The 14490-nt window shown below is 35.2% G+C and overlaps 1 protein-coding gene across 1 annotated transcript in view; it reads right to left on the reverse strand.

The window, feature by feature from the left end:
• Window positions 1-9148: 9148 nt before the first annotated feature.
• The window catches only part of LOC132676566 (beta-galactosidase-1-like protein 3), a 59429-nt gene continuing 54087 nt past the window's right edge, over window positions 9149-14490 (reverse strand). Inside the window, 2 exon segments of the mRNA XM_078432966.2 lie at window positions 9149-9519; window positions 9657-9773. Of these exon segments, the coding sequence (XP_078289092.1) occupies window positions 9454-9519; window positions 9657-9773 (183 nt within the window). The 3' untranslated portion in view covers window positions 9149-9453.

Consider the following 14490-nt stretch of genomic DNA (forward strand, 5'->3'; position numbering starts at 1 on the left):
TTCAGGCAGGCGCATGACAGGGTGTTCTGGGAACTGCAAGGTCCCTGTGGGAAGTGAAGTTGTGGGGGGAGGGGGCTGGGGGGTGGGGGTGGGGTGGAGAACTGCAGGCAGTGAGGCCAGAGAAGCACAGGGGCCTAACAACAGAAGGCCTTTCAGAGCAGAGTTCTGACTGAATGAAATGGGAGTCATTGCAGGCTTTGGACATGACATCAATTATGCTTTAAAAGACTCCTCTGGCTGCTGTGCTGAGACTCACCAGCAATGGGCAAGAGCAGAAGAAAGGAGACCAGCCAGGAGGCAGCAGTCCCAGTGAGAGATGATGCTGGCTCAGGATGATACGAATGGAGGTGGTGGGAAGTGTTGGATTTCTGGAAATAGTATGAAAGCAGAGACAGGAGAATTGTTGTGATTCCAGGGTCATTTGTGGGGTGCGAGAAGTAAAGGGGATTGAAGAATGACTTCAACATGTTGGGCCTAAGAAACTGGAAGAACTTGAGTTGCTCTTACCCGTGATGGAGAGGGCTGTGGGAATATCAGAAGCACAGCTTGGGCTGGCTGAGTTTGAGATATCTATGAGATGTGCTAGTGGAGATATCATGTAAGCTGTTGAATGTATAGGCTGAGGTTCAGCCGAGAGGTCTAGGATGGGGTTATAAATGTAGGCATTGGCAGAGAGTTGGTATTTAAAGGCATGAACCTGGGTGAGATCATCAAAGAAGTAAGTGCAGAGAAAGAGGACCAAGGATGAGCCTTGGGACACTTGACCCTGAGAAAAGAGGAGGAACAGCAAAGTTGAAGTAGAAGGAGCAGTCAGTGAGGTGGAAAGAAAACTCAGAAAAGATGGAATCCTGAACTCCAACAGAGAGACATTACCAAAGAGGAAGCAGTGATGACCTGTGTTACATGTTATAAGTCAAGTTAAGGAAAGACTGAAAATGAATCAAATCAATGTATTCAGTACATGGAGGGTTTTGGTGACTAGGATACAAGCAGTTTAGGTGGGTTGGGGGTAGGATTGGGGAAGCTGACTGGATAGGTTTAGAAAGGGTGAAGAGGAATCTAAGAATCAAAGGGGAATCAATAAATGGAGCCAGTGGTTCTTGACTCTGAGTCAGAGCTAGTGTTCTATTTTCATTTCTATTTTAGTTAGAAACTACCATATGCTTGTATGTGAATAGTGATCATGATCAAAAGGGAGTGAAAATCATGAAGTAGGAGAGCCTGGGAGAAATCTCTGGAGCAATACCCTTGAGTAGGTGAAACGGATGGGGGCTGGTGACCCCATGTAGGATCATTTAGGTGTGAACATATAAGATCATTTAAGGCATCACTGCATTCTCTGCAATAAAATGATCACCTAGGTTAATTTCAAATACTGACAGTGCAACACTGTCAGAAATAAGAACTGGGCTTGTCATTTGAATTTGTTGTTAATATTTGAATATTCACTTTCAGATGCAGGGATACATTTGAGATGTGACATGAAGTGAAACCTTAAAATTTTATTGATAAGTTAAAGCAAAATAAAACAGTGATTAATGATTATTGTGGAAATTATTACCCTTATGTACAGAAGTAGTTATTAAGAACTTACAAATCCTTAAGAACATAGAGAAATACATTGATAGCCAGTAAGAATATTAAGAGAGTACATTAGTTTTATAAGTTCTAAGGAAGAATATGATATCTTTTTTGAGCCAACAAATGTATGTAAATAGATGACCTTTAAAAATAAAAAAAAAAGATAGACATTGTATATTTATACAGTATAAAAATTTAGAAATATAAATAATAATTAAGAGATATCAATATTATTATATCACAACTTTTATCATTTTAGAATTGTTTCATGTCTACCATTCATAGCATTAAACAACATACTTTTTATAAACTGAATTTAATTGTATAACAATTTCATTGCAGCCATGAGTCTTGGAAAAAAAGTTGTCTTTGGGAATTCTTGCCACCTTGAAATTTCATAAGGAGGAAACGCTACAACATGATGTGCAGCTACATCTATGATAAATCATGTTTGATCCAGATGGAATAAAGAATGAACAACACGTGAAGAAAAGATAAAAGCATTAAATAAAAATGAGGCACACTTTGTTCTCACTACCAAACTTCAAAAGGACAGACTTATAATAATAATTTAAAAAGACAATTTCTTATGGATTTGAGTCAATGGGGGTTAAAAAAAAAGTTCCTCAAAATAATTGCTCTATCTTGCCACTTTCAGTTGTTTTCAACTGACAAAGGATTGTGTATGTGTCTCTGTATGTGTGTTTGTGTGCTAGTTGTTTTTGTTTTTGTTTTTGTTTTTCTCAAGTAACATACATACAGTGTAGTCTTGGCTTCCAGAGTAGAACCCAGTGATTCATCGCTTACACATAACACCCAGTGTTTATCCTAACAAGTGCCCTCCTTAATGCTCATCACCCATTTACCCCACCCACATCAACCCTCAGTTTGTTCTCTGTATTTAAGAGTCTCTTATGGTTTGCCTCCCTCTCTGTTTTTATCATTTTTTTCCTTCCCTTCCCCTATGATCATCTTTTAAGTTTCTCAAATTCCACATATGAGTGAAATCATGTGATATGTTTTTCTCTTACTTATTTTGCTTAGCATAATACTCTCTAGTTCCATCCATATTGTTGCAAATGGTAAGATTTCATTCTTTTCATCACCAGGAAGTATTCCATTGTTTATGTATAACACATATTCTTAATCCATTCATCAGTTGATAGACATTTGGGCTCTTTCCATAGTTTGGCTATCGTTGATAGCACTGCTATAAACACTAGGGTGCACGTGCCCCTTTGAATCAGCACTTTTGTATCTGGTAGGCTGCCAAAAGATTTTTAAAAATCTGTCCAACTTATGATTCCCAGGTGCAAAGTTCCTTCTACAAAATATGTTACTGAAAACATTTTCCACAAATTATATTTTGCTATGCACCAGTTAGTGATATGAAATACCCACATTTTGTATATCAGATATCTGGACATATAGAAACAAATAGAAATTTTGTTAAAACTTGACAGCATAATAAACTAACCATGAAGTTAGCTATGCTTCTCCTTTATTTTGTTACCATGATTTCTTAGTGTAGCACTGCAAACTAAGAAATATTTATAAAATATTCATCTCTCCACACCATGTACCTGTCGAGCTCTGTGGTTCAGGTTATGCAGATTGTTGTGTTAATCCTCAGATCAATTTCCTACATGTTCAAAATGATTTGGTGCTGATCTAGCTGCATTTCAGGGACAAGGCAAGCTCAGAGTCTCCATGCTGCTCCACCATCTTAATTCCTCTCTCAGATGTTCTAAAGTGAGCATTTTTCAACCAGAAACAAATTCCATGACATACAAGATATTTTGAAACTCTTGTCTCTTTATGCAAGATGTTCAGAAAGCTTGAATAGCAGCTAATACATGTTTTTTAAATATTTTTTAAGCTTTAGCAAAAGAAAGCCTTATTACCATACTTTATAGACAATAATAGCAACATAGGAGGGCATACAAACAGTGAATGATTTTTTTATTGCATGAACCTGCTGAAGAAGTAACATGTTGATTACCTTATGACAGAGTTACCCTACCATGACACTTGCTGAAGAATACTGGTGTCCTGTGGGAACGAAAGATGAGATGCCCAAGAAATTTCAGATTCTTTTTGTTTTCCTAAAGTACAATTGCATTACTCCTTTGCTACATTGTTACATTCAGCATTTAAGAGGATACATTTTTAAGGAGCTGAAAATCAAAGCCTTAATGAGATCCCATTTTGCACCTACTAGTATGGCTATAGTAATAAGAGAAAAAAAAGAGATTAAAACAAGTGTTAGTGAGGATGTGGACAAATTAGAACCCTCATACATTGTTGGTGGGAATGTAAAGTGGTGTAGCCACTTAGGAAAACAGTTTGGTGTTCCCTTAAAAAATTAAACATAGAGTTACCATGTGTTCCAGCAATTCCACCCCTAAGGGTATACCCAAGAGAACTGAAAAGATATGTTCACACACAAATTTGTGTGTGCATGTTCATAGCAGTATTACAATAGCCAAATAAGTGGAAATAACTCAAATATTCACCCACTGATGAATGGATAAACAAATGTGGTATCCATATAACAAAAATTTAATTAATCCCTAAGGAATGAAGTACTGACACATGCTATGACATGAATGATTTTTATAAGCCTTATGCCAAATGAAAGAAGCCAGTCACAGAGGGCCACATATTATATGATTCCATGTACGTGAAATGTTCAGAATAGGTGAGCACATAGAGATAGAAAGTAGATTAGTGTTGCTAGGAGCTGGGGATGAGGGCAGGGGAGTAACAATGGGTACATGTTCAGAATGATGAAATATTCTGGATTTAGATGATGGTTTCACAACACACTACACTATGAACTTACTACATACTACACTAAAAACTACTGAGCTGTAAATTTTAAAAGGGTAGATATTCTAGTATATGAACCATATCTCAATTTCAAAAATTTTCTCAAGTGTAAAGCACTTCTATTTGTCTTTTTTTATGTATAGAACTAGAAATATTTGCTTTATATATTCTGAGGCTAAATTTTTAGGAACATACAACTCTAGAAACATATCTTTCTCGTGAATTTAATCTTTTATTACTATTAGTAATCCTCTATACCTAGTAACACCTATTGCCATTCAGTCTGCTTGCCTGATATTAATATGGTTACTCTAGTTGTTTTTTTTTATAAGAATTTGCATGGTATGTATACATTTTTATTCCTAGTTGAAGTATAGTTGACATATTTTGTATTAGTTTCAGGTGGACAACACAGTAATTCAGCAATTATATACATTACGAAATGCTCACCACAATAAATATAGTTAACCATCCATCATACAAAGTTATTACAATACCATTGACTATATTCCCTATGCTGTGCTTTTCATCCCTATGTTTTATTTATTTTGTGACTAGAAGTTTGTGCCTCTTAATCCCTTTTACCTATTTTACCCTATACCTTCAGCCCCCTCTCCTCTAGCAACTACCAATTTGTTCTCTGTATTTATGAGTCTGTTTCTGTTTGTGCACTTATTTTGTTTTTTAGATTCCACATGTACATGAAATCATATGGCATTTGTCTTTCTTTGTCTTATTTCACTTAGCATAATACCCTCTAGGTCTATCTATGACATTGTGACTGGCAAGATTTCAACCTTTTATGGCTGCATAATACTCCATTGTATATTTACACCACTTCTTCTTTATACATTCATCTATCCATGGACATGTGTTGCTTCCATATCCTGGCTATTGTAAATAGTGTTGCAATAAACACAAAGGTGCACATATTTTTTCAAATTACTGTTTTTGTTTTCTTCAGGTAAATACCAAGTAGTGGAATTACTGGATCATATGGTATTTCTATTTTAATTTTTTTTTTGAGGAACCTCCATACTGTTTTCATAGTAGCTGCAAGAAATTTACCCTCCCACCAAAAATGCACGAAGGTTCCCTTTTCTCCACATCCTCACTGACCCTTGGTACTTCTTGTTTGTTTTTGATGCTAGCCATTCTGACTGTTGTAAAGTGATATCTCATCATGGTTTTGATTTGCATTTCCCTTGTGATTAGTGACATTGAGCATCTTTTCATGTGTCTGTTGGCCATCTGTATCTTTCTTTGGCAAAACACTTATTTATGGTCCTCTGCCCATTTTTAAATCAGATCATTTGGTTTCTTGGTGTTAAGTTGTGTGAGTTCTTTATATATTTTGAAATTAACTCCTTATCAGCTATATCATTTGCAAATATTTTCTCCCATTTAGTAGGTTGCCCTTTTTTTTTTTTTTTGTCGTTTCCTTTGTTGTGCAAAATTGTTTAGTTTGGTAAAGTCCTGGTTGTTTATGTTTGCTTTTGTTTCCCTCACCTGGGGAGACATATCTAGAAAATATTGCTAAGACCGATTCCAAAAGTTTACAACCTATGTTTTCTTTTAGTTTTATGATTTCAGGTCTTACATTTACATCTTTAATCCATTTTGCGTTTACTTTTATATGTAGTGTAAGACAATGGTCCAGTTGCATTCTTTTGCAAGAAGCTGTCAAACTTTTCCAACATCATTTATAGAGAGACTGTCTTTTCCCCATTGCATATTTTTGTTACCTTTGTTGTAAATTACTTGGCCATACAAGCTTGAGTTTATCTCTGGGCTCTCTATTTTATTCTATTGGTCTGTGTGTTTATTTTTATGCCAGTTCCATTCAGATTACTATAGCTTTGTAATATAGTTTGAAATCTTGGATTGTGATATCTCCATCTTTGTTCTTCTTTCTCAAGATTGCTTTGGCTAGTTGGGGGTCTTTGTGGTTTCATAAAAATTTTGGGATTCTTGGTTCTAGTTTTGTGAAAAGTGCTATCAGTATTTTGATAGGGACTGCATTGAATTTGTAGATTGCTTTGGGTAGTAAGGACAGTTAATATTAATTCTTCCAATTCATGAGCATAGTATATTTTTCCATTTATTTGTGTTGTCTTCAATTTCTTTCATCAATATCGTACAGTTTTCAAAGTTCAGGTTTTTTGTTTCCATGGTTAAATATATTCTTGGTATTTTATTCTTTTCAATGTCATTGTAAATGGGATCATTTAATTTTTCTCTCTGCTAATTCATGCATGGTATATTTTTATCTTAACTTTCTATCATTTTGTGTACCAGGTTAAAGGTGTATCTCTTATAAATCTATTTATTTCATTTTTATCGTGTCTTACAACTTTTACCTTTTAGTTGGAAGATTTAGTACATTTACAAAATTTGCTATGGTTGCTAATATATTTGTATTTATTTCTACTATCTTAATATGTACTTTCTATTTGTACCTATTTTGTTAATTTTTGTTTATCTTTGGGAGAGGGGAGAGAGAGAGACAGAGGACAAGCAGGGGAGGGGCAGAGAGAGAGAGGGAGACAGAGAATCCTAAGTGGGCTCTGCACTGACAGCAGAGAGCCCTGTGTGGAGCTTACAAACCATGGGATCATGACCTGAGCTGAAGTTGGATGCTTAACCCACTGAGCCACGCAGGTGTCCCTCATACTCATTTTTAACTTTATTCACTCCTTTTTACCTTTTATTGGTTACATTTTTAGTTGTTTTTTTCCCCTCATTCTATTTATACCCTTTAGACTTTTTTTTTAAGTAGGGTCCATGTCCAATATGGGGCTTAAACTCATGACTCTGAGACCAAGAGTCACATGCTTTACTGACTAAGCCAGCCAGGCAGCCCCTAGATAATAAAGTCTAAAGTTAAGATCTGAGCATTACAGAAACTTTAGCGCTCGTTCTCTCTCTCTCTCTCTCTCTCTCTCTCTTTTTGCAGTCACAGCATCTCACCTTAGATATTTTCTCCTGGTCTTATAATTTATATAGATTTTGCCCTCAAATTAGACATTAGTATATTTTTTATTCAATTAATGTTTGTTTACATGTATTTGAATATTTGTCAACATCCTTCCTTACTTCACATTTTTTCTTGAACCTCAAACATTCCCACTGGGGTTATTTTCTTTCTGCTGACAGAACAGGCCTTAGAATATCTTTTCTTAGCTGAGGTTCCCAGAGAGACTTAAGCTGTAATGCCCTAAGGCACCTGTGGTCTGTATAGAATTAACTTTCCTAACATGCATCGATAAGAAATAAGAAACGATAAGAAACTAGTCATTGAAAACATTTTCTGTAAGGTGTTATCTTATGGAACCCCAATTGAGAAAATCTGCCTCAGAATTCCCTTTATAACATAGCTTTTTCTTTTTTTTTATATGTTTATTTATTCTTGAGTGAGGGAGAGACAGAGTGTGAGCAGGGGAGGGGCAGAGAGAGACACACACACAGAGAATCTGGAACAGGCTCCAGGCTATGAGCTGTCAGCACAGAGCCTGATGCAGGGCTCAAACTCACAAACCGTGAGATCATGACCTAAGCCGAAGTAGGATGATTAACCCACTGAGCCATTCTGGTGCCCAAATGGATCTTTTGATGATAAAACCTTTTGGCACTTGTCTAAAAGGTTTAAATTCTGTTTTGTTTTTCTTGGACAGTTTTGCTGGGTAAAGTGTTCTAAGCTGTGAGCACTTTTCTGTAAGCACACTGAAAAGATTACATCTTCTGGATAGTATTGTTGCATTAATATTTGGAAAAGACTGATGTAGGTATGAAGCTGAGGTATAATAACAGAAGAACAGATGTAAATAGAGAGACATGTATTCAAACACTTCTTTGAACCTTGGTTTCTCCATCTACAAAGTGGAAAAGCTACATGGTTGCTAAGATTAGAAATAATGTATATACCTCATCTGAAATATAACACATACTATGATCTTCATGATTATTATTTCTGTTTTTCTCTTTTGGTCTATAGTATATCCATAGATTTTATGAGTTTGAGTTGACAGCCCAGAGAATAAATTTTTATGTAGAAATTGTGTGGGTGCATGATAGAATTCTCCTTCAGTGAGCCAGCCAGTCAGATTATTGAGAAAGAAAATCATCTGGCTCCTCTGTCCTCATCCCAAGTAGGCAGGTTCCTTTCTTCCTTTTGACACCAGATTATTTGCTAAATTTCTTAGAGACCTTAGGCACCATATCTAACTAAGTGATCAGATATTATTATAGTGCAATGGTTTGAATTTAGGTTAAGTGCTATAAGTTGATTATAAAAAATGTGATTAGTTTCCCATGGCATCATTTGAGGAAATTCACTGGACTAATATTTGTTCACTATCAGTAAGAGGTTTGACTATATACATATAGCTGAGGAATAAAAAGACACAGAGTACTCAATTCCAGGCTTTGCTGTCATACCCATCAGTACCCAGCAACCAAATTGCTATACCTTCTCTGGTTGGGTGTGATCTACCATATCACCTTGGAGACACACAGGGTGTAGGGAAATGCCTGAAGACATTGTTCCTGGTGCCTTGTATTCCTCCCACCTACATGCACACACACACACACACACACACACACACACACACACACATCAGGAATTTGCCCATCAGCATATACAGTACTTTCTCTGACATAGAGCAGTAATCCTTATTCTCTCTTAGGCCAGAGACTCTTTTTTTTTCCCTCCCACCTGAGTAGGAACAAACATAAATAAAATTTGGTGCTATTTTATTCATATATGCCTAAAAGCACACCTGATTAGAGAATAAGAATATGCTAAGGATTAGGCATCTAACTGGGTAAATCAGTCATTGAAGATGTTGAAGACTTGTTAAAGCCTAAAATAGGCATGACATGGATATAGTATACTTATAACAATTTCCCTGTTGAGTTTTTAGGTTCTTTTTACATTTCTGCTATTGTAGGCAACACTGATTTTCTCAACATAAATCTTCCTACAAAAAAACTGCTTGTAGATGAGTTCCAACAATCTAAGAAATGTGTCATAACACAGTATTACAGCTTGGGTTCATCTATAGTTTGGATGTATGAACCACTCTTCCTTTTCTCAAACAGGATGATCTATGAAGAAAAGAAACGTTGACAGTAAGAAAGGGTAAGCCTATTCAGTACAGAATGGAAAAAAACCCTGAATTGCATTCTGGGCATGAAGGCAGATTTTAATGTTTATAAAACATAAAAGGGATGGGAGGACTCACCTCATTGTCTCTTGGATGAAGCCAGGTACCAGGGAGGTAAAGTGTTTCCTGAGGTCCAATAATTGAATATCGCCCAAGGTTACGTCCATTGATGAACACAAACCCATAATTCCAGTTCTGAAAAGGATGGAATCTTGAGACATAGGAACAGATTCACACAGGCAAGGGAAAACCTAAGGCACTTTTGGGAGCGAGAGCAAGACTCAATGTTTTGTGGCACTGAAAGTGGAAGTGAGTTTAGACTGGGATATGTTCTACCAAGCTGTAACTAGTTTAGGGATGACAGAGAAAAACACGAACCAACCCTTTAATGCCCCATGATATATTTTGCTGCAGTTTTTTTTTTTTTAAGCTGTTGTTCTGTTTCCAGAGGTAACTACTAGGTCGTAAAGATGAATACTAATGCTAAGAACAGTTATAAAAGCTACACATTTTTTTTTAAATCGGCTTGCAATACAATGATGAATGACAGAACTAACATCTAGGAAAAGAAAACTGAGAGACAAGAAGATATTGAGACAATTTTTCCACTAGAGGCATCTGCTTATTTAGAAAGAGGTGGCTGAGAAGCTGAGCAGAACCTTTCATAAGTTTAGGGGAACAAAAGCTAGATACCATGGAATCTTACTAAATAATTTACACTCTGGGTTGTGATCCTGAGGGGCTACACCTAAGGAGAAGAATAAACAAGAAATAGTCCAGCCATTGGATGGAAGCCTTGATTCAAATCATTTCAGTCCTCATAATTGTAGTAAGGTGATTACTAGTGTAACTAATCAATACAGAGGTGGATGTAAACCCTCTAACATCATTTTAGGCTTTGAATTATTTTTAGCATTTTTCATATATAATTTCTGGAACTCAACAAAAAATAATCAAGCAGATGATGTGGGGAAGACAACAAAATAAAATAAAATAAAATAAAATACTATAAATATAACACAATACAATACAAAAGAGGAACAAAAGACAATAAGAATAGATGCACAGGTGATGCAGATAATGGATTTACAAGTCACAGGCTTTAAAATAATTATGCTTATTAAATTAGTATTTTCATAGAGTTCAAAGAAACGACCTAGAATTTTGTAAAAAAAAAAAAAAGGAAGCTATAAAAAACATCTAAAATTATATAATGAAAATTCTAGAACTAAAAATTATAATAATTAAAATTAAGGATTTAACAAATGTTTTGAATAGCAGATTAGATACAATAAATAGAGAATATAGCTAAATATAGAATTACTAAACTGAATAATAGGAGAGAAAGTTTTCAAAATTAAGCTGAGAGGAAAGAAGAATGAGAAGCACACAAGACAGGAAGAGACAAAAGGTATATGGCAAAATGGTCCAACATATAAAATTAGGGCCTCCGAAATGCTCCAGTTAAAAAAATTAAAATTTCTGGACTGCATGTTAAATAAAGCAGTTATATGATATTTATAGGAAAACAATCTATAAAGACATCAAACAAAATAAAAGAAAGAACATAAAAAGAATAGATAAACCATAAGCAAAATGAAGTTGCTATGTCAGAAAATGTTGACGTTTAAGGTAAGGAGCACTACTAGAGGTAAAGTGAAACACCTCCTGATGATAAAAATCTTAATCTACTCTGAATGATAATGATATATTAAGAAAGTAAAAGTATAGATTCAGAATATATAAGCAAAATTGATGAAATAACAGGAGAAATAAAATTCACAACCATAGTCTAAAACATTCACACAATGTTTCAATAGCTAATAGGTAAAGTACACAGGAATCAATAAAGACACAATATTTAAAATAAGGTGATTAATAAAGTTGAACTAATTGACACATGTAGAAAATTGATCTAAAATACATGCAGAATATACCTGTTCTTTCAAGTATACATAATAATCTTTATAAATTTTACCCCATGGTGGACTAAACAAGTGTTGTATTTTAAAGTTCTCAGACCACAATGCAAAAAAAAAAAAAAAACAATTGATAACAAAAAATAGTATAAAGTAGCCAAATATTTGGAAATTATGAAACATGTACACTTCTAAGTAACCCAGAGGCCAAAGCAAAAATCATGAGGGAAATTAAAACATATTTGAATTCATTGGTGTTGAAAATAAAACATATAAAAACTTAAAGCATATATATCCAGAATAGACAAATCCATTGACACAAGGAGATTATTGTTTTTCAGGGGCTGAGGGGAGGGGAAGATGGGGAAGTAACTGCTTAATGGGTACAGGGTTTCCTTTTAGGGTTATAAAAGTGTTTTGGAACTAGATGAGGAATGGTTCCATTCATTGTAAATGTACTAAATGCCTCTGAATTGTTCACTTTAAAATGGTTAATTTTAGGGGCACCTGGTTGGCTCAGTTGGTTGTCTGACTCTTGATTTTGGCTCAGGTCATGATCTCATGGCTTGTGAGTTCAATCTCTGCATCAGGCTCTGCACTGACAGTGTGGAGCCCGCTTGGGATTCTCTCTAACCCTCTCTCCTTGCCCCTCCCCTGCTTACACACATGCACTCATTTATCTATCTCTGAAAATAAATAAACTTAAAATAACTTTTAAAATGGTTAATTTTATGTTAATGTGAATTTCACGTCAATAAATGTTTTAAACTTATGGGATACAGCCAAATTCAAATTTAAATGAAAATATAATTTCAATTCATATGTTAAAAAAGAATAAAAAGAAAGAAGATAACTACTAAGATAAAAAGTAGAACAAACAAAACACTTTACACTTTCAGAATGGCTATTATCAAAAAATTTAAAAAACAAATAAACAATAAATAGCAAGTGTTGCCAAGGATGTGGATAAAACAAAACCCTCATGCACTGTTGGCGGGAATGTAAATTGGTATAGCTACTCTGGAAATCAGTATGGAGTTTCCTCCAAAAATTTAAAATGGAGGGGCACCTGGGTGGCTCAGTGGGTTAAGCATACAGCTCTCGATATTGGCTCAGGTCATGATCTCACACTTTGTGGTTATAAGTCCCCTGTCTGGTTCAGTGCTGGCAGTATGGAACCTGCTTAAGATTCTCTCTCTTCCCTCTCTCTCTCTGCCCCTCTCCCACTTGCACTGTCTGCCTCTCTCAAAATAAATAAACTTTTTAAAAAAAGATTTAAAATAGAATTAATATATGATCCAGTAATTGCACTACTAGGTATTTACCCAAAGAAAACAAAACATTAATTAAAAAAAAAATATATGTATCTCTATGTTTATTACAGCATTATTTATAATAGCCAAGATATGATAGCAACCCAAGTACCCATGGATAGGTGAATGGATAAGGAAGTTGAGTGAATGGAATATTACTCAGCCATAAAAAAGAATGAGATCTTACAATTTGCATCAACATGGATGTAATACCTAGAAGGTATTAATGCTAAGTGAAATAAGTCATACAGAAAGATACCATATGATGTCGTTCATATGTGAAATTTAAATAACAAAACAAATTAACAAAGAAAAATAGATACAAGTGAGAAAACAGACTCTTACATACAGAGAACAAACTAGTGGTTGCCAGAAGGAAGGTGAGTGGAGGAATGGGTGAAATAGGTGATGGGGACTGAGAGTACTCTCATCTTCATGAGCACTGAGAAATGTATCTAATTGGTGAATCATTATATTGAACATCTAAAACTAACATAACACTGGATGTTAATTATACTTGAATAAAAATCTTTAAAAAGCAAAACAATAGAACTAGGTGATGGGAAATTATTAGTATTTAGAATTTGGACCATTAAAGTAATATATGTTAGAAAGATATTTTAAATGCTTAATATTTTATTTTATTTTATTTTATCTTATTTTATTTTAAGGTTTATTTATTTTTATCATGTGAGTGGGGGAGAGGCAGAGTGAGAGGGCGACAGAGGATCCAAAGTGGGCTCTGTGATGGGGCGCCTGGGTGGCGCAGTCGGTTAAGCGTCCGACTTCAGCCAGGTCACGATCTCGCGGTCCGTGAGTTCGAGCCCCGCGTCAGGCTCTGGGCTGATGGCTCGGAGCCTGGAGCCTGTTTCCAATTCTGTGTCTCCCTCTCTCTCTGCCCCTCCCCCGTTCATGCTCTGTCTCTCTCTGTCCCAAAAATAAATAAAAAACGTTGAAAAAAAAAAATAAAAAAAAAAAAAAACAACAAAGTGGGCTCTGTGTTGACAGCAGACATCCTGACATGGGGCTTGAACCCATGAACTGCAAGATCATGACATTAGCCGAAGTCAGATGCTTAACTGACTGAGCCACCTAGATGTCCCAATATATTTTTATTTTAAAAAAGTTTCAGATTGGTTGCCTGGGTGGCTCCATCGATTAAATGTCTGACTTTGGCTCAGGTCATGACCTCATGGTTCGTGAGTTTGAGCCCCACATTAGGCTCTGTGCTGACAGCTCAGAGCCTGGAGCCTGCTTCAGATTCTGTGTCTTCCTCTCTGCTCTTCCGCCACTCATGCTCTGTCTCTCTCTCTCTCAAAAATAAATAAACATTAACAAAAATTAAAAAATTAAAAAAATTAAAAAATTAGTTTCAGATCTATAAGAAATTTGCAAAGATAGTACAGGATTTCACAAAAGAACAAAATAATAATAATAATAATAATAATAATGGCAATGGCAGAAATGAAACAGAAAAGAACTATATAATACAGTAAAAGTCACAGCCAACCATTGATTCTTTGAAAGATTAATAAATTGGTAATATTCCAGTGAAACATAAAAAGGAGCAATCAAACATAATACATTGAAAATTCAGATGAAATGGAAAAATTCCCAGAAAAACATATTTTATGAAAGCCAACTTTTAAAGAAACAAAATCTGAATAGTACTTTAATCTT

The sequence above is a fragment of the Panthera onca genome, chromosome D1, assembly GCF_046562875.1.
Source record: "Panthera onca isolate mPanOnc1 chromosome D1, mPanOnc1 haplotype 2, whole genome shotgun sequence".
In the NCBI taxonomy this organism is placed as follows: domain Eukaryota; kingdom Metazoa; phylum Chordata; class Mammalia; order Carnivora; family Felidae; genus Panthera; species Panthera onca.